Source organism: Nicotiana sylvestris, chromosome 12 (genome assembly GCF_000393655.2).
Source record: "Nicotiana sylvestris chromosome 12, ASM39365v2, whole genome shotgun sequence".
In the NCBI taxonomy this organism is placed as follows: domain Eukaryota; kingdom Viridiplantae; phylum Streptophyta; class Magnoliopsida; order Solanales; family Solanaceae; genus Nicotiana; species Nicotiana sylvestris.
The window spans coordinates 142363540-142383305 of record NC_091068.1 but is presented as its reverse complement, the minus strand read 5'-3'; the positions used below and the strand labels follow the sequence as shown (position 1 = coordinate 142383305).

General features: G+C 35.6%; 1 protein-coding gene across 2 annotated transcripts; it reads left to right on the top strand.

The window, feature by feature from the left end:
* Window positions 1-13835: 13835 nt before the first annotated feature.
* Window positions 13836-18849, top strand: LOC104232890 (uncharacterized). 2 transcript variants are annotated; one of them, XR_011404520.1, is made up of 8 exons: window positions 13836-14213; window positions 14847-14943; window positions 15048-15163; window positions 16032-16076; window positions 16513-16538; window positions 16772-16907; window positions 18459-18673; window positions 18764-18849. XR_011404520.1 is itself a non-coding variant. In XM_009786177.2 (7 exons), exons 1-7 carry the CDS (start codon window positions 13856-13858, stop codon window positions 18542-18544), a joined length of 864 nt encoding a protein of 287 aa, XP_009784479.1. In that variant the 5' UTR covers window positions 13836-13855; the 3' UTR covers window positions 18545-18849. The 2 variants fall into 2 exon arrangements, 1 of the variants encoding a protein (XP_009784479.1); XM_009786177.2 differs by having other exon boundaries at window positions 18459-18849.
* The last annotated feature ends 917 nt before the right edge of the window (window positions 18850-19766 follow it).

Sequence of the window (19766 nt, the reverse complement as noted above, 5' to 3'; positions counted from 1 at the left end):
TTGTTATTTTTCATTCGGATTTCTTTCATCTCTGTAAAGACCTTTTATTTGGTCAATTGTTTTCTGTGTATGATTTGAATGTATTCTGTGATGTACATGTTCGATTAGATTAGTCGTCAAACGAATTAATTCATATAGCCCCAGTAATTGAACAAAAATTGTCTGATGCCCTTTAGGTCCCTGTATGTGTTGTTTATTTGAACGACTGATTATTACCCGTTATAATTAGTGTAGTCGACTTGATAAATGTCGTCGATTAGTCTCCTACGACTGAATGTTCAAATATTCTGAATGGGCCTGTATTGTGATTTGAATTGGGCATTGCCTGAATATTAGCTTGTAACTACCTTGTAAACAATTAAAAAGCCAGGTTGGGGCAGTTCTGAAATCGAATGGTCAAAGCCCAAAGTGCCCTGATACTGCAATGGGCAGGGCAGTGATAATCAAGGGCTAGCAAGGGTAGTCTGGGGTTTGAAAAGAACAAAAATGATTAGTTTAAATGAGCTGACAAGTAGGGTACTAATTTGGGATTAAATTAATGCCAATGGGGAACAAGACATAAGAGCATGGGAATTTAAAATGAATACTAAAATGAACCCATAACTCTTGATTAAAGAAAGCCAGGCGTGGGGAACAAAAAGGGCTGGCATCAAAAGATGCTTAGGATGGGCTTAATAGGGATGGGCAGACTGCAAAGTTGAGGATGCAGGCAGCTTAGCTGCACTAGGTCGATTAGCTTATAAATAAGCCATTTGAGAACTTAAACAGGGCTGGACTTTTAGTCTTCAGAAAAGAAAAAGAGAGAAAAGGCTGGACTTTTAGTCTTCAGAAAAGAAAGAAAAGGGCTGGAGTTTTGAGTCTTAGGCTGGATTTTTTTTGAATCTTCAGAAAAGAAAAACAAAACAAAAAGGCTGAAAGAAAGAAAAAAAAGAAAAAACTTTAGTCTGAAGAGAGGTCTAGTGAGTCCCAAATCATAATAGCATAAACACAAGGTAGTTTCCAATAGACATTGTAACCAAACACTGCCTGAAAGTTGTATAAGAGTGCATATTGGTCAAAGCTGTCTTGGCCAAGTTCTGTTGCTTGCATTGGCTGAGTTGTTTATGGTTGTTGAACTGGTAGTTTTACTGCATTTGAACCCTCAGTTACTGCTGTTATTTCCCTACTCTTTCCTGGGATTGTTGGCTTGGTATTCGACTATCTGCTAGTCCTTGTATTCTGGGAGACATTGTTGGTTATTTGTGGCTGTGGAAAACACTTGGTTTAGTTGGTTGTTGCTGTGTTGTTGCTGAGTGTCTGCTGCTGCTGTATTTACTGCATACGGCCCAGCTGATCATTCCTTTCTTCTTTGTCCTCCATACCAGGTACACAACTACACTAATCAATGTAACTCGAAAGTTTGAGCAATGAGTATAAAGAGAAGATCTGCAGATGTTGTTTATATATATGTACTGGTGTGTTGAATGTCATGTAATGTCTAATAGCTCATATTTTGGGATACTGGAGTTAGCTTGCAAGCATAGTAGATGTCAATATAGGGTATCGAATGATAATTGTATATGTATGTTGTTAGATAAAGTTGGTCTCAATGAAGTAGTTTGCATCTCAGATTTAGTTTACTTTGTCATATATGCTGTAACGTATGCCAAACGCGAAAACTGTACACAAGGGGTTCAGTTCTTCCTTTCCTAATTAATGGTCTCATATAACTAGTAAACTACCTGTTAAGACAAAGAACATAAATTTGTAATATAAACCCCATAAAGGCCGAGCCCAAGTCGAAACAGATCAGTTAGGCCCATCTCGGAAAGACAGGGGCCCCAGTCTGGCCATCTCGCATGAGCTAGGTTTGGGCCCATAATTTTCGACTAGTTGTCCATAATCGCAGTCACGTTTTATTATTCTGTAAAAGCATTTTAAATCCTGTCATAAGTAAGCTCGCAAGCATGTAATCGATCAAGGCTATTTACTATTTTCAATTGATAGAGACAAACACGACAAGAAACGTAGTTGCTATAGGATATCCCTTCAAATTAAGAACGAGATGAGCCTCGATGAAATAAACAAAACGCGCGGATGCGGGGCCCTTGTTAAATATATATTAGTGAAGCATTTAGTTTCCAGGACGGGTTGTTTAGCAAATCTCACAACCTTCCTAAAATAACAATACGTTAGAATCTTTAGGACGCGCCCTAATAAATCTTACCTTCTTAAACTCGGGTGCACATTTATGTGACCCAAATCCAAATCTCGACGGATTCGAAATGTATTTCTAATCACGGGTACATTGATTGTGACGTGATCCGAGAGGCATATCCATGACGTCGCGAATTCCTTTTAAAAGTAGAACGAGACGAGCCTCGTCAAATAAAAATGTACACAGCTGCGGGGCCCTCCAACTATATATATATTAAAACACTTAGAATTCGGGACAGGCCGTTTAGCGAATTTTTCGGCCTTACCCAAAACAACAAATACGCTAGTTGCTTTAGGCACGTCCTAATAATTTACTCTTCTTAATTCGGGTGCACATTTATGTGACCCAAATCCAAATCTCAACCGAGTCGAAATATGTCAACAATCACGGGTGCATTGATGCAACGTGGTTCGAGATATGTTTTCACAACGTTGCAAGTCTTATAAAATAACAGTAAATGATAAAAGCGGTTTTAAAATTAATTTTTGCACATAAGTCCATATTGTATTTTAAATCAGATAAATAAGCCGAATATAACAGTTGAGCGACCGTGCTAGAACCACGGAACTCAGGAATGCCTAACACCTTCTCCCGGGTTAACAGAATTCCTTATCCGGATTTCTGGTACGTAGACTGTGATATAGAGTCATTCTTTTCCTCGATTCGGGATTAAAATTGGTGACTTGGGACACCCTAAAACTCCCAAGTGGCGACTCTGAAATAATTAAACCAATCCCGTTTCGACTGTCCTTTAATTGGAAAAAACTCCCCTGCGCCCCTCGGGCGCGGAAAAAGGAGGTGTGACATGTGGAAGTAATTATGACATTTGAACATTGAGGAGCATTGGCTCGAGTTGTACAATGAAATGTGAAAGTATAAGTAGAAATTGAACCTTTTAGAGCATTGGATCAAAGTTGTGAAGTGAGTTGTGAAGTAAAAGTGAAAAAAGAGAAGAGAATCATTATATTAACTCTCTTGTCGGGATATTGTTGCTTTTGATGTTGTTCCCTTGCCGGGACTTGATTGTTGAATCATTGTTCCCTTACTGGGATTCTTATTGTAATTTCATTTATTCCCTTGCCCTATTGTTTGTGATTGTTGTTTGGGTGAGGAAGAGTGTTAAAGCACGAAGAGTGATGACATGTTTTGTTTTGGTGAGAGAGTTTTAAAGCACGAAGGGTTATGCCGTGTATGATTTGTGAGGAAAGAGTGTAAAGCACGAAGGGTGATGTCGTGCCGCACGATGTATCATTCCGTGCCGATTATATTGATTATATGGTGAGGACGAGAGTAAAAGCACGAAAGGTGATGTCGTGCACTTATTGATTTCTGATTCTCTATTGATATCTGAGATATGTTGTTTCTTTCAACTACCTGTTGTCTTTCTGTTCTAAATTGATAGTTCCCCCACAACATGCTACCCCTCTCATACTTGACTGTATATTACTGTTCTTCTTTTCCTCTGTATATAGTTAAATTGCCAGGTTTATTTGGTAGTCTGGTCCTAGCCTCGTTACTATTTCGCCGAGGTTAGGCTAGGCACTTACCAGCACATGGGGTCGGTTGTGCTGATACTACACTCTGCACTGTGTGCAGATTCCGGAGCAACAGCTTTTGGACCGTAGATTGGGAGGCTACCTTCAGTCCACGCGAAGATTCAAGGTAGTCCTGCAGGAGTCACAGGCCCTGGCGTCTCCCTCTATTCCTTTACTCCCGTTTCATTTCTTTATTTCAGAAACAGTGTATCTTTTATCTTTCAGACTTTGTATGTAATATTCTTAAATCGTTTGTGAAACTGTGACACCAGTTCTGGGTGGTAGAGGCTCAAACAGTTGTATTAGATAAATATTTCAGATAGTTTACTGCATTTCTTCCGCTTATTGTAATTTTCGATGTCTACACGTATTTGCTTTATTATTGTTAAAGAAAATTAAAATGGGTAAAAAGGTAATTAGTTCAAACAGTCGGCTTGCCTAGCTCACATTAGTAGGCGCCATCACGACTCCCGAGGGTGGAAAATCCGGGCCGTGACAGTATATTTTGTATATATGTATATTGTATACAACAAATGTACATATTTCATATATACTTTTCAACTAACGAGTGCAATTAATTTTGGCTGATCCGCTAATTTTGTATTTTGCACAAGCATAATCCCTTTTCCAAATTCGGGAGAAATTAAAAAATAGCCAGATGTATAAGTGGTCATTCAAAAATAGCCACAGTTTCAAAAATAACCGAAATTTAGCCATTTTTCATGTAAAGATAAATCTAAACGAAAACATTGTTCAAAATCCGAAAAAATAATTATACTGGAGTTCCAGTATAATATACCTGTCCAGCATAATATACTGGATATTGGAGCACCAGTGCTCCAATCTCCCGTATATTATAATGAAAATTTCCACGTGTTGGAGTTCCAACATAATATGCTAAAAGTTCATACACAAGTGCATCGATCTCCAATATATTATGCTGGAACTTTCCGTATTGCAGCAAAATAATGGCTATTTTTACTCCAAATCCACAACATTGATCCATGACATAAACCTTGCAATTGCACTCCATGGGCCAGTCCACAATATATGACCCTCCATCCTAGTCCTAGTCCTAGTTTATAAGACGGAATTTGTCAAAACATGAATTATTGAGAAAACTACCCTCTATAGCCCCTCAAAATTTTAATAGCCCATGTTTTGGCCCATTTACAGAAAATGGTCCTTCGGCCCAAACATATTGCATATAGTAGCCGAAAGGAATGAGAATTACAACACAAGCGCTTGTAGCTCAGTGGATAGAGCATCGCTTTCCAAGCTGAAGGTCGTAGGTTCGATCCTCCCTGGCGCGATAAAGCATCCTTTTTTTTTGCCTTTTTAAATTGTATTTTTTACTTCTGGATATGATAAGTATTAGCTAAGAATTGAATGAAATATGTAATGCAGATCATATACAAAATGTCTATTTTGTATATTTTTTGTATAATAATAGTCTATTTTTGTATATTTTTTGCTAATGACAGTCTATTTTGTATATTTTTTGTATAGTAACAGTCTATTTTGTATAGTGGCCGTCTATTTTGTATATATTTTGTATAGTGAGAGCTAATTGTATATAAATTGTATAGTGGCAGTCTATTTAGTATATTTTTATATAGTGATAGTCTATTTTGTACATATTTTGTATAATAACAGTCTATTTTAGTATATTTTTTGTATAATGACATTCTATTTTTGTATATATTTTGTATAGTGATAGTCTATTTTGTATATTTTTTTGTATAGTGACAGTCTATTGTATATAAATTATACAATGACAGTTTATTTTATATATTTTTGTATAGTGACAATTTATTTTGTATATATTTTGTATAGTGATAGTCTATTTAGTATATTTTTTGTATAATAAAAGTCTATTTGTATATATTTTGTACGGTAAAGGCTATGCATGAGATAAAAAATTAAAGACAATTGAGACCTAAAGTTAGACTATGCATTAGTTTCCGCCATCTTTGTTTCTCCCACAAAACGCAATAAATCAAAAACCTTCAACTCCATTACTGCTGCTATGACCACAATAGCACAAAGAAACCTCTCAATTTTCGACACTAGAAAAGAAAAAGCAACGAAAACAAGAGCTAGAACCTAACGCCTCTTCTTCAGATTTTGAACCCTCTCTCTTTCTCTCAAATGAAAAACCAGCAGACACATACAAAAAAAAGAGATCCCATTTTCCCTTCTTCGAGGACGGCTCCCCTCCTTCTGACTTCACCTTCTTTGTGTTCTCAACTGAAAAGAAACACACACACACACACACACAAAGTTTAAAGAGCACAAGATTGGGGGTGGGGAAAAACAGAGAGAGCACACGAAAAATAGAGGCTAAAGCGAGTGAGTAAGAGAGATCAAAATCACCACTGTTGGCCACCATTATTCGCCGAAACTATTTGGTTTCAATTGGAAACCTTCAGATCTGCTTAAACTGACTAGAGAAAGGAAAGAAAAAAAAGAAGACCTCGCCTCTGTGTAAAGATTGGGTTTGAAATGTAAGGAAGGACTGTGTTTCGGTGATAGTTGGATCGGTGGCTAGCCTTTTAATTAGTTTTGGGCTACAAAATGTATACTGTAATTTTGTGGCTAGCGGCTGATATTAGTTTCTAGCTGCTGGCCATAAATGAAGTTTGCTCTGAATTATTGACCCTCCGTTTTACATGGCGGAATTCGATTACACGGAGTTTAAGAGGTTATTTCTTACTTGTGTACGTAATATGTTAGCTGTAATGACAAATGTATTAAAATAATAATGAAGATTTAAATAAAAAATATAACAAACTTTAATAGATGAAGAATGACTTGAGTTTTAGAACGTTATTAAATTTGTATATAATAATATATAATTATAGAAATTGTGCCAAAGGTTTTGAAATATGAAAAATATGAAAAAATCATATAAATGTAGTTTAAAAAAGATGAAACACGAAGAAACTGCAACATTTCTTGACAAATGCTCCAAGAATTAAATAGGTAAACATGAGTATCACGAAAATTATTTAATAAATTGAAATAGTATAACTATAAGAAATATTTAAAGCAAGTCTAATAGCAGTTATTAGTTCATTTTCTACTCATCTAACATGTACGACATGTCTCCCATGTATATGACCTAATCCTAAAATATAGGACAGGAAAAGATATTATTGAAAAAAAAAGTCATTACACGGACATAGTTGCTTAAATGTGTGGGAATCGTAACCACTAATATAATTAATTTTTAATCAGACACAACTATTATAATTACTCATACCAGAAGAAACATAATCTTTCATAATTAAGATAATGACATGTCAGATTTCTTCCAATCCGTTTATTCAAATCCAATAAATAAATCATTGGCAGAAAGAAAGTCATATTATTTTATATATGTAAAGATTACGCAAGGAAAGAAAATTTGTACTTGATATTGAAGTTGTTAATGTACGTAGTATTGGATTAATATTTATGAATTGATATATTACCCATTTTAGAAGAAGTTTTGTGTTATCTTCTTAGATCGTCTAAAGATAATAATCGGTCAATAAAAGTTAGAATTAAAATAGAAAATAATGCAAAGTTACGTGCTACAACATATTAAAATTATTAATTTTGTAAAAATTATTTAAATTTTTAGTATATATATAAGTGAGATTCCTTATATATTGATTAAGTTATACACATTAATAGTGCAAAATATTTTTAAACCATTAGTATAATTTGACATTTAATATTAATACCATTTCATATAAACTAATAATTAATGCTTACTGTTAAATAATACTACAAAAAATAGTGATATTTGCTGACAACAACATGTCGGAGGCAGTCACACAATATATAACACTTCATTTTTTTTTCTCGCAAGACAAAAAAAATATAAGTAGATTCAAATTACCTTTTAAATAATCTGATTATATAAATATTTTTTGCACGTCAGTACATATCCTACACATCATCCTTACCATATCCTAGCTATTTAAAGTTGGTATTGGCTCATCAAACTTGAACTAACATAGACATTTACTAGAACTACTTCAAGACATCATTCTTCTTCACTTTTTTTTTTCTGTTTAGATTTCTTTCTGTTTTTATGTGTTGTTCATTTCTTTTGCATAGGAGAGAAATGGCGGCCATAGCAAGAGGAAGGAAAATGAAGATAAAAGTGGAGTCTCCATTATCTGCAGAGTTTTATGTGGAAATGAAAGAAACACAAAGGGTGGCTGATTTGTTGAAGATAATAAAATGGATGTGGGGAGATAATGATGATTATTTCTGTCTTTATCATTCTTCTGTTAAAATGCAAAGTGATAAGCCATTGTTTGCATATAACATTAGAGATGGTTCTGTTGTCAAAGTTTCAGTTTTTGTTGAACCCCCGTCACTGGCTTGAATATTGAATGAGCCAAGAATTAAGTTAGGAAATAGCAGGGGATCCATCTTTTTTTTATGCTTCTCATAGGGGGACTTTAATTAGCTTCTTATTAAAATATTCCCTGTATCATCATGTCAATTGTTTCATGTATGAGAAGTGATAAGTTATTATTGGCAGGTTTTCCTTTATTATTATTATTATTATTATTATTATTGTAATTATAATTATAGGTAATACAATCAAACCGTCTCTCTATAATAACGTTATTTGTTATGAAATATTGTTATTGAGAATATATAATATAAGATAATGTGAAAATCGGTTCCAAAATCAACTTGACCACTATATTAAATTGTTGTTATAAAGAAGTTTGATTGTGTCATCAAATTATGTATCATGTATAACTTACTTTCTCCCTCATTATAGAGGACGAGGTTTGAAATGCAAAAAACAAATTATTTAGTTTTTGGTGTGAATTTGAGCATAGAATTTTCAATTTAATATAAAATGTATATATTTAAAAATTATATAAATAGTACTATGAATATAGGTTATTATAATTATTAATAGCATACAATATTTAAAAAAAATTACGAGCATAAATATCGTTTTAACTCTTGGAATAGTAATTGACACTTGAAATAGAACAAGTTATTTTCTTTCAAATGTATCTAAACTCTTAATTTTATATTTTTTTCTTTGATCAATACTTAGACAATATATTAATTTTTTGTACCAAAATTTTATTAAAACACTATTCGTTTTGAAATATTATTATCAATTTTAAATAAATAATAATGGAGCCTCGCATTCAGAATCTTGTGCGTGATAAGAATGTGGCGCCAAGACTTAAAGGAAAGTTCTACAAAGTCTGGTTAGACTGACTATGTTACGTTGTATGGAGCAGAGTATTGGCCAGTTAAAACTCTCACTAATTGAAAAGTAACCGAAATATGGAGGTGAGATGGATGTGTGTGCCTACTAAGAAAGATAAAGTATTTGGATTGGCTTAAAAATTAGTCAAACCATCTTAAAAGCACAGCTTATTTTGGTGTTTAGCAAATACAAAAAATCAAGTGCATTTAAGCGAAAAAACTAAAAATAAGCCAAAAGCAATAAGATGGTCTATCCCAAATTTTTTTGGGCTTAAAAGCGAGATTGACCGAATAATTTACCCTATTATCTCTTACATACTTCTATAATTACCAAAGTACCCTCTCTTGCTAAAACTTCTAACCCGTTTCTTTTTCTTCCCATTTCTTCCTAGATGGTATCATAACCTCGGGAGCATTCTAAACTGATTAGAAATACTTGTTTCTCAACTTCAAAGCTTTCCAACTTCTTTGGATTTGTCACGACCCCAACCACCCCGGTCGTGATGACGCCTATCGCAGAATTAGGCCAACCGATTCGACACACAACACAAAAAGGTTTTCTTCTTAATTCATTAACTAATCATATATGATTACAAATCTTTTATTTTAATGCATCAAAATAAGCGGAAACAAGTAAATGAAAACATCAACACTGCCCGATCCCGGTGTCACTAGTCATGAGCCACTACACTACAGTCTGATATTGTCTACTCAATACAAAATAAGACTGAAATGTGAAATACTGAAGATAGGAAGGAGAAAGGCAAGGCTGCAGACGCCATGTAGCTACCTCGCAATCTCCGAAATGTTCTGAAGGCAAGAGATAGCTCTCACTCGGATGCTCTGGCACCTGAATCTGCACACAAGGTGCAGGGAGTAACGTGAGTACGCCAACTCAGTAAGTAACAATTATAAATAAAGGTTGAGTGCAGTGACGAGCATTTAAAAACATAAGCATATTATAATATGAAAAATCTCAGAGAAAATAGTCCGATCAAATTAGTAGATAAATTCTGAACAACCAGTAAAAACTCCAGTTTCAATGAAAAACTGTTAAAATATTTACTCAACATTTTCAACAGAGGCTCAGAATAAAGAAGTGTGAAAACCAGTATTTTCATAACACAAGCCCCTCGGGCAAAGTATCCTTAATATATATATATATATATATATATATATATATATATATATATATATATATGGGGCAAGCCTCTCAATCAATCAGACTCAACTTCCACACTCAGCACTCACACTCAATAGGTATCTCATAACAATCGTTGCGGTGTGCAGCCCCATCCATAGATATATAGTCGACTGTACTCACTAGGGGTGTGCAGACTCCAGAGGGACTCCTACAGCCCAAGCGCTATATCGCTGCGGCATGCAGCCCGATCCATTTACATATAAATATCGTTGTGGCGTGCAGCCCGGTCCATAATTATATATATAATCCTCACCATCAGGTCCTCGACCTATCTCAGTTATCAACCTCACAGCTACTCGGGCATTTCAGTGAAAATCAGGGAACTCAGCCCAAACAGTTTTCATATATTTGAAAGTAGAGTAATGAAACTGAATCAAATAATAAACAGGTAAAAATCATGACTGAAGATATGCTTTTGAATCAAAACAGTGTGAGGATAGTAGTAAAATACCCTTGAGGGTCCAAATAGTTCGGCACAAGGCCCCAAACATGGCATTCAACCCAAGTTAACAGATTCATTTCTAAAACACATAGATATCATATAGAGTTTATCAAAATATGCAACTCTACAATTGCCACGGGACGGACCAAGTCACAATCCCTATGGGTGCACGCCCACACGCCCGTCACCTAGCATGTGTGTCACCTTATTTATCAAAACAGTACGAAATTCCTAGGTTTCATACCCTCAGGTCCACATTTACAAGAGTTACTTACCTCAAAACGGACGAGAATCTACTCCGCAATGCCCTTGCCTCTCGACTCGGCTTCAAACCGTCCCGAATCTATCCAACACCAGAATTATATCATCAATATATGCCAAAGGGACAAAGCCCATGCGAAAATTATCAAATTAAACTCAAAATATCGAAATTGGTCAAATTCGATCACGAGCCCACGTCTCTGAATCCGATAAAATTCACCCTACTAGAGTCCTTAACCTCTCAAAAATCTATACATACCAAAATAATCAAAACGGACCTCAAATGGCCCCTCAAATCCCCAATTTAAACTCTCGAATTTCAAGCCCTAATTTCCCAATTTTCACCCCTAATCTCTTCAATTTCCATATTTAATCAACTGAAATTCACCATAGATACAAGTATTAAGTTCAAAAAATTTACCTCAACAAGTTTCCCCTTGAATCCTTCTTCAAGACCCTCCAAAAGCTCTAATCCCGTCTCAAAAATGGCGAAAATAAGCTGAAAATCGCGAAGATGGCCTTTTATACTTTCTGCCCAGGTGCTGCCTTAATTGCAATCGCAGAAAAACCCTTGCGATCGCGAAGAACAACTTCGCTGACTCCTGACTTAACTCTACGCAAACGCGTTAATCACCACGCGAACGCGATGCTCTGCCTCTCACTCCTACGTGATCGCGGACCACTGATCGCGTTCGCGATGAACATAACTCTACGCGAACGCGACTTAACCCATGCGTTCGCGATGCTTCACCTGATCAACCTACGCGATCGCATCCCTTACTCCACGAACGCGATGAACAACCTGACTGGTCTCCAAAAATGCTCTATGCGATCACGATCCTCCTCATGTGATCGCAGAGAAGGACCTTCTGCAACAGAAATACCAGCAATTCTGCTAGCTTTCCAAGTCCTAAAATGTCCCGTTGGGCATCCAAAACACACCCGAGGCCCTCGGGACTTCAACCAAACATGCCAACACATCCCATAACATAATTCAAAGTTAGTCGAGCCTTCGAATCACTCAAAACAATGCCAAAACACCAAATCAACCTCGGATTCAAGCCTAAGAACTTATAAACTTTCAAATTCCACAAACGACACCGAAACATATCAATCACCTACGAATGATCTGAAATTTTGCATGCACGTCACAAATGACACAACGAACCTACTCCAATTTCCGGAATTTCATTCTGACCCCGATATCAAGATTTTCACTGCCGACCGAAAAATGCCAAATTTCCAATTTCGCCAATTCAAGCCTAAATCTACCACGTTCCTCCAAATTACATTCCGCACACGCTCCTAAGTCCAAAATCACTTGACGAAGCTATCCGAACCATCATAATTCACATCCGAGACCTTCTACTCATAAGTCAACATCCGATTGACTTTTCCAACCTAAGCTTCCAATTAAGAGACTAAGTGTCTCATTCCACTCTAATACCACTCCGAACACAACGCAACCAACACGATATGATCAAATACAACTGAACAACATATAAGGGAGCATAAATGGGGGAAACAGGGTTGTAACTCATTAAACAACTGGCCGAGTCGTTACAGGATTCCATTTTTGATTTATTTGCATAATTAAAAATGAAAGCAGAAGGCAAGAAAGTAACTTTTACATGGTTCTTAAATTTTGAAAAGTAATTTACGTTAATTTATTTACTTTGTGGGTAATTTTATATGAATTATTTATATAATTTAAGTATATTTTTTAATTATAATTTTTAATTAATGCTTTACCTAATAAGTACTTTATATTAATTAAAATAATCTTATCTGATCAGTATTGTAACTTAAACTGAATTGATACACAAATTAATCTGCATTTGAGTTAATTTAAAATTAAAAATGCATTAATAAGCTTATTTTTAGTGTTGACAACTTTAAGGGCACATTGGTCATTTTAACAGAAAAAGTGCTTACCAGCATTTATTTACCAAAAAAAATATTTCAATAGCTTTTTTCTAGCTTAAACACTTCTATCCAAACACGTAATTGCTTATTTGCAAAACAAGCTCAAGCATTTGTACTTAAAAGTCACTTTTTTCAGCCAATCCAAACGGGCTCAAAATTAGGAATGAAGATATTCGGGATAAGATGGGAGTGACCTCCATGGTGGAGAAAATGTAGAAAGCGAGACTGAGATAGTCCGGATACGTGAAGAGGAGACGTACAAATGTCCCAGTGAGGAGGTGTGAGAGGTTGCTCATTGTGGGTTTAAGGAGAGGTAGAGGTAGACTAAATAAGTATTGGGGAAATAGTATATGACACATCTTCAACTTACCGAGAATATGATCCTTGATAGAAGGGTGTGGAGGTCGAAAATTAGAGTAGATGGTTAGTAGCTAGTTGAGTATATTTTCTTTCCTTTTCAGTGGCATTAGTCTTATTCTCGTATTTGCTTATTCGTAGGTTTATATTACTACCTAATATTTATTCTGCTTTGATTTTCTTATTATCTTTATTGTTGTTGGTGTTTTTTTCCATGTCTTCTTTATTGTTATACTTCTTTTTAAACTAATGTGATTTTGTTTTACTTGAGTCGATGGTCTATCGAAATTTCTATTACTACCTGATTTTCTTCTGCTTTGATTTTCTTATTATCTTATTGTTGTTAGTGTTTTTTTGGCCATGTCTTCTTTATTGTTGCACTTCTTTTTAAACTAATATGATTTTGCTTTACTTGAGCTGAGGGTCTATCGAAAATAACCTTTCTACCTGTTTAAAGTAAGTGTAAGGTCTAGGTACGCATTATAGTTCCCATACCCACTTACGGGATTACATATGGACATGTATATTTTTTCAAATAATTTCTTATCTCCAACCAAATACTTGTTCCATTTAAATATTTTAATTTTTTAAAAAGTAAGTCATTTTCGATAAAATATTACTGAATAATATCTCATTAATCATGAAAACTTCTAAAAAGAGAGTAAAATTTCACCCTCCCATTATTCCTCAACATGATATCGGCATTTCGAAACACTTGTACTGTATTCTCTCACTACGTGTTAAACCCTAAACCCTACTTCCCTCTCCTTCTCATTTCCACCCAAAATTTCTCCGTTCCCAGTTCCACCTTCACATCTTCTAATAAAGCTCGTTGTTGCTCTACATTTCTTGCTAATTCAATGGAGGCTGGTGATTTGTCCAATCCTTCGTCGGAGAAATTGGAGAAACAGTTCGAGGACTTTCGGCATCATTTAGAGGAGTCCGGGAATTTACGGGAGCGAATAAGAGCAGTGGCGACGGAGATTGAGTCGGTTACTCGGGTTATATATGCTAGCCTCCTTCTCGTTCATCAGTCTCGCCCTGTTGCTGGTATTAAAAAAATATATTAGTACTCACTTTTTCCGTTCTTATTTGTATTAAAAATCGTTTCATTTTATCCGTTTTGAAATATTTGATGCGATTTGTTTCTAAGTAACTTTCACGAATTTCATTAATGATATTATTGCGCCTTTATTTATTTGAAAATAATTTAACTTTAAACTTTCTGATTTGCTTGGCTTTAGAAATCTCATGTTGGGGATAATGGGAGGGTTTCTTTTAATCTGTGTTTAGAAGTTTGGAAGTGATATCTTCCTTTATCTAAGTCAAACACCGCCACATAAATTGAAGCTGAGGGAGTACTAATTTTACACTTTGATGCGACGTCTTCCATTATAAATAAGTCAAATAAAAATCTTAAGCGCCGTCTCCTGTCAAATAATGTCATGTGAAATGAATGTGGAGGGTAGGGAGTATCATATTTCTCCCTTCCTGCTCTTAAATAGAGAACGTGCTCTTGGAGGGTGGTGCGAGTTGAATTAAGATGTATGTGTGCTGCATTTGTTTTTGCTTTAAAATTCAGGCTTTATCTAGTTTCTTGCAGTTGTTAATAGTAATATAGATATTTCTTTTTGTTCAGTTATTATTAGCCTAAATATTGTTCCATTCACTACGTTGCAATAGAGGTTCTAGAGAAGGCTAAGGCTCAGATCGGAGAGCTGAAGGAACTTTACAGTCGGCTTTCGGAAATCGTACGTGAATGTCCTGGTCAGTATTTCCGGTGAGTGATACTTGATGATATCTCTTTCTTTTCTTTGTTTTTCAGTTTAAGATGGTTTTATGGTTATCTTTCGGCCTCCGTGATTGTCCATTTTGGTGTATTAGGTATCACGGTGATTGGAAGAGTGAAACACAAACTGTGGTCTCGTTGATTGCTTTTATGCATTGGTTAGAGACGGGGACTCTTGTTCTGCACAATGAAGTCGAGGAGAAACTTGGCTGTAAGTTTTCTTTTCTGTCTATAATATATCCTTTTAGGTAAAATGTATTAGTGAATTTAACATAACATAATTATTGAATACTCTGCACAGTGCATCGGCTGCAGCAGTTTTTCTTGTATTGTGTTTTTCTATCTGTTCTCATATTTCGAGTGCCAATCTTTCATATGAATTGGCAATTATGTTTCTTTTTTAGCCATGGCTCTCTCATGAAGCTACAAATTTCTATTAATCTCTCCTCTCTTATAATTTGATTTCTTCCTCAATTAATGTGGATTAATCGGCATATCTGTGAGCAATTAAAGTTTTATATAGTGAATGTTGATGAGGAAATTTCAACTTCAGCTCACACAGTTGAAAAGCAGGTTGGAGGTCTAATCCGTTCTTAGTTGGCCTTTATAAGCTAATAACTTCCTACCATTTGCAGCAACTGGGTTTTGATGAGTTCATCCCTTGATCTTTCTCGTGTCCATACTGTCTTGAGATCACATCTCCTCCAAATTGAGGTAGCAAAAAGGGAAGATCATGGCTCCCTCATTCTTGCATGGTAGAGCTTGGAGCTGCCTCTCTTTGCTCCTTTCTACAATTCTTGGATGATTATCACCTTTCTTTTTTAGGATGATTGAAAACCCCTATAGTTGAAATCTCTGACAGCAAATGCTAATTAGGAGAGCTTCAACCTCTTAGCAGCAAAAGCCAATTGTAAACTGAAAGCAAAAATAAACGCTTTACTCTGCTGTGTCAACCTTTTAGGTGAAAAGACTGATGTTCAAAGTGAATGTCATGTATATTTCTATCAGTTTTTATCTATGTGTTCTAGATTTAGATAATCTTTGAAGTTATTAACTTTTAATACTTGTATACTTTGTAGTGACACCAACAGAATTTGGACTTGATGTTGAAGACTATCTTATTGGTGAGTGACCCTAAGTTTCCAAAATATGTTGGTACAAAACTTGCTCTTATTCTTTTTTTGATTGGTAAACTTGGTGTCATTCTTTTGTAAATGTTTCAAGGATGATAAGAAGAGTCGAAGACATTTGGCTCTGTTGGTTTGAGGCTCTAGTCCTCCACATGTTTAGGAATTCATTATGCATATGCACAGTGTTGTTTCTAAAGCAGGAGCTTATATGTGAAACCATAAACCCTGCTTTTAAAGGATTTATGCTTGTAAGGTTCAAAGGCATCTTAATGCCTTCCGTGCTTGCAAAAGGCCACCTAATCTTCCTGTATCCTTCATTTTAGGACTTCTACCTAATTCCCTTGAAAGAGACTTTAAGGTCTTGAAACGTTGTTGTATTGCTTGATTCAATATTTTTGGAGATACTTACAGGATTTTTTTTTTCTGGCAGGTATCTGTTTTATGTCAAATGAGTTGGTAAGGACAATAAGCTAGAACTTGGAATATTTCTGTTTTTCTGCTTTACATGACTAACTTAAACTTGGTAGCTATCTCTGTTGTGGTTTTGACACAAAGCTGATGTGCAAATTAACATATAATATATTTAAGGTTTTTTCTGTGTTCCTTCTCATTTTGCAAAGGCCACTGATACTGTCTATTGTGGCATCTTCGTCTTTGGATTGACCAATCATGTGGTAATGATGTTGCAGCCTAGATATGTGGTGAACCAAGTGACAGCTGGGGACTATGATTGCCCGCGTAAGGTTTTGAAGTTCTTGACAGATCTCCATGCAGCATTTCGCATGCTTAATCTCAGAAATGATTTCTTGCGCAAAAAGTTTGATGGTGAGCGTGCAATTCCATATAAATTAGATTGTCTTTTCTTTTTCTTGATTTATAATAACATCCTATATAAATTGCATATTTTGATCATTAATATCAAAGTATCTTTAGTTGTAACTTTCTCTTGTAATGCATGAAAAGAAAGCACAAAGGAAAGGATCTTGAAATTTAAGAAACATGAGATCCGTGGAATTGTTTGAGCTCTAGGAAATGTGAGATAAAAGGCGGTTGTTTGAGCGCGCGGAGAAATTGAGAAAAAAAGGTTATGTAGGGTAAATTTCTTTTGGTTTAGATCAAAGCTTTGAACGGGAACCTTGGAGCAACAGTAAAGTTGTCTTCGTGTGGCCTATTGGTCACTGGTGCGAGTGGTGAAATTAGCCAATAGGCTGCCTACATCACACCTTCCGTTGTGGTCCTTCCCCATACCTTGCATGAACGCGGGTTGCTTTGTGGACCAGGCTACCTTTTTTTTTAGATCAAAGCTTTAGGACAAAGAAGAGAGAAGTGGATGAACAAAATAAAAATACTGCTGGTTAAAGAATTAAAAAAATATCAAAAAATTGTCCGATGGGTATATCTTATGTAAGTATATGTTTTTCACTATCCAAAGAAAGAGGTAACAGACAGGCATATATTTTCAAAATACCAGTCAGTCCAACTTCTCCAGCTTGAGCAATAAACTAATTTTGATATAGTGGACTTCGGTTGTTTTCTCTTTTAAAGAGGGTATTACTAGTAATTAGGCATTGAAGTTAGGCCGATTGTCTTAGCCAGTAGCAAAACCAGTGAATTTTAGGTTGCTGCTTTCACCATTGGTTCTCTTCATTGATGCCATTGGCATCCAAGCGTAGTTTCCATAAGACAGTCTTTTCAGAAATCGATGAGAGTTACAAGGTAGCAGATCTAGTGGTGAACAAATAAGTTTAATTTCCGAAGGCTACGTTATGAGAGTTCCAGTTTAGCAGGCTATGCTCAGACGATTCCACCATTTCTTTCCTTGAACACTTCATCTGAGCTATATTATACACTACTGTTGCAGCGAAGCCCATCAACCTACTAAGCAATGGGGGAAAATAGTCGAGCATTAAGGCATTAGTTTCATCCTTCTTTGCTGGTCAATATCTCATACAAATTGATGTATATGGAGTTATAGACCATTAGACATTAAAATTACCCCATCAGGGAAGAGAAATGTTGAATCTGATAATGTTGAGCAAACGGAGCCTCATGGGTGTGGGAGGTGGATGTGCATTGTCTTTTTCTTTTTTATTTCTTGGCTGTAAGGACCGTATTGAATTCTATCTATTTTCCTAACCGTTTTTCCTACCTTTCTTTGACTTTTCTGCAAGGCAATAAAGTTATCTAAGTAGAACTTTACACGAAACGAATCTAGAGGAAGGAATGCATCTATTGTCTATGCAACTTTTCATAACTTATTCATATGTTTTTTTAGTTTAATCAATCCAACGGGCTGCTGATTTGGTGCTACTGCATATCTTGATTTTGATGTTTCTGCAAATTGACTTGCTGATTCGTCAATTTCTGTTGTTGCAGGAATGAAATATGACCTTAGGAAAGTTGAAGAAGTTTTCTATGATGTAAAAATCAGAGGCTTGGCTGCCAATGGAGAGTCAGCTTGAGAGAAGCAGGCCCAAGGACAATCTTGAAATATTTGTGCACTGACGACTAAAATAGGATTGTCTTTGTATTTAGTTATGTTTAAAGACGGGGAGTGGCTCTGGTTCAATTTTGGTTTCTCGCGTAACACGGTAATACCCAATGCTGCTCTGGTGCATGTTAAGTTTTAGTTGCCCTTGTAATACTCTTTCTATGTTTGCCTAAACTTTGCACTCGTACAGGGGAAGTAAGGAAGAGTAGCAAGTGTAGGCAGTATCTGCTAATGAAAACACGAAAGAGTTGAAATCTAGCTGCTCGTTTTGTGCTGCGTCCTGCATTGAGTGTTGAACTTGCCAATGTGATCATTGTAAATTTTATTTCAAAAATTTTGTTCTCGTGTCAAAAGTAAAATATATATATTCTAGAACTACTGTTTATATTTTGACCTTGCTAAGAATTTTTTTTAGTAAAATACAATAATTCTGACATTATGCTTTAGAATTCTAGAAGCGTGCTTCAAATTCTTGTAGTATGCTTCAAAATTCTATCATTGTGCTTTAAAATTCTGGTAATGTAGTTCAAATTATCGTGCTTCAAAATTTTTACAATATACTTTAAATTTTTAGCAGGGGGGCTATTTTTTCAAAATCTTTTTTAATGGGGCGAAAACTTTTTGCACTAAATAATCCTATTTGTGCAAATCTTCCGATAAGGAGACGCTGAAATTGCACGTGCAACGTAAGGCACGAGTCCCATCAAATCGTTGTTTGGACTGAACTCTTCATGCAATATAATGTTGGGTTGTGTCTACCCCTCCTAGTGGGCTTTTGGTGGTAGGGACCAAATTTCATGTGCTCTACATTCCTATTTAATCAAATGGTCCAACCCAATCCCCCCCCCCCCCCCCCCCACTCTCTCTCTCTGTCTATCTCACACACACTAGTTTCCTCTTTTTTTCTTTTGTTTAAATGTTGTAAATTATTTTGAGCTCAACTTGGAAAGTCACATATGGATGCAAACACTACTTCCTTGCAAGGGCGGAGCCACCTTACGCCAATAGGTGTCGGTGGACAATCCTTCGTTGGAAAATTATATTGTTCAACTAGGTTAAAAATTTATTTTTATGTATATGTATTATATGTTAACTCTCCATATATTCTTCGTCTGTTTACTTTTTATATTTTGATACCCCTTAGTAAAATTCTTAGCTTCGCTGTTGCTTCCTTGTACTTAGTATATATATGT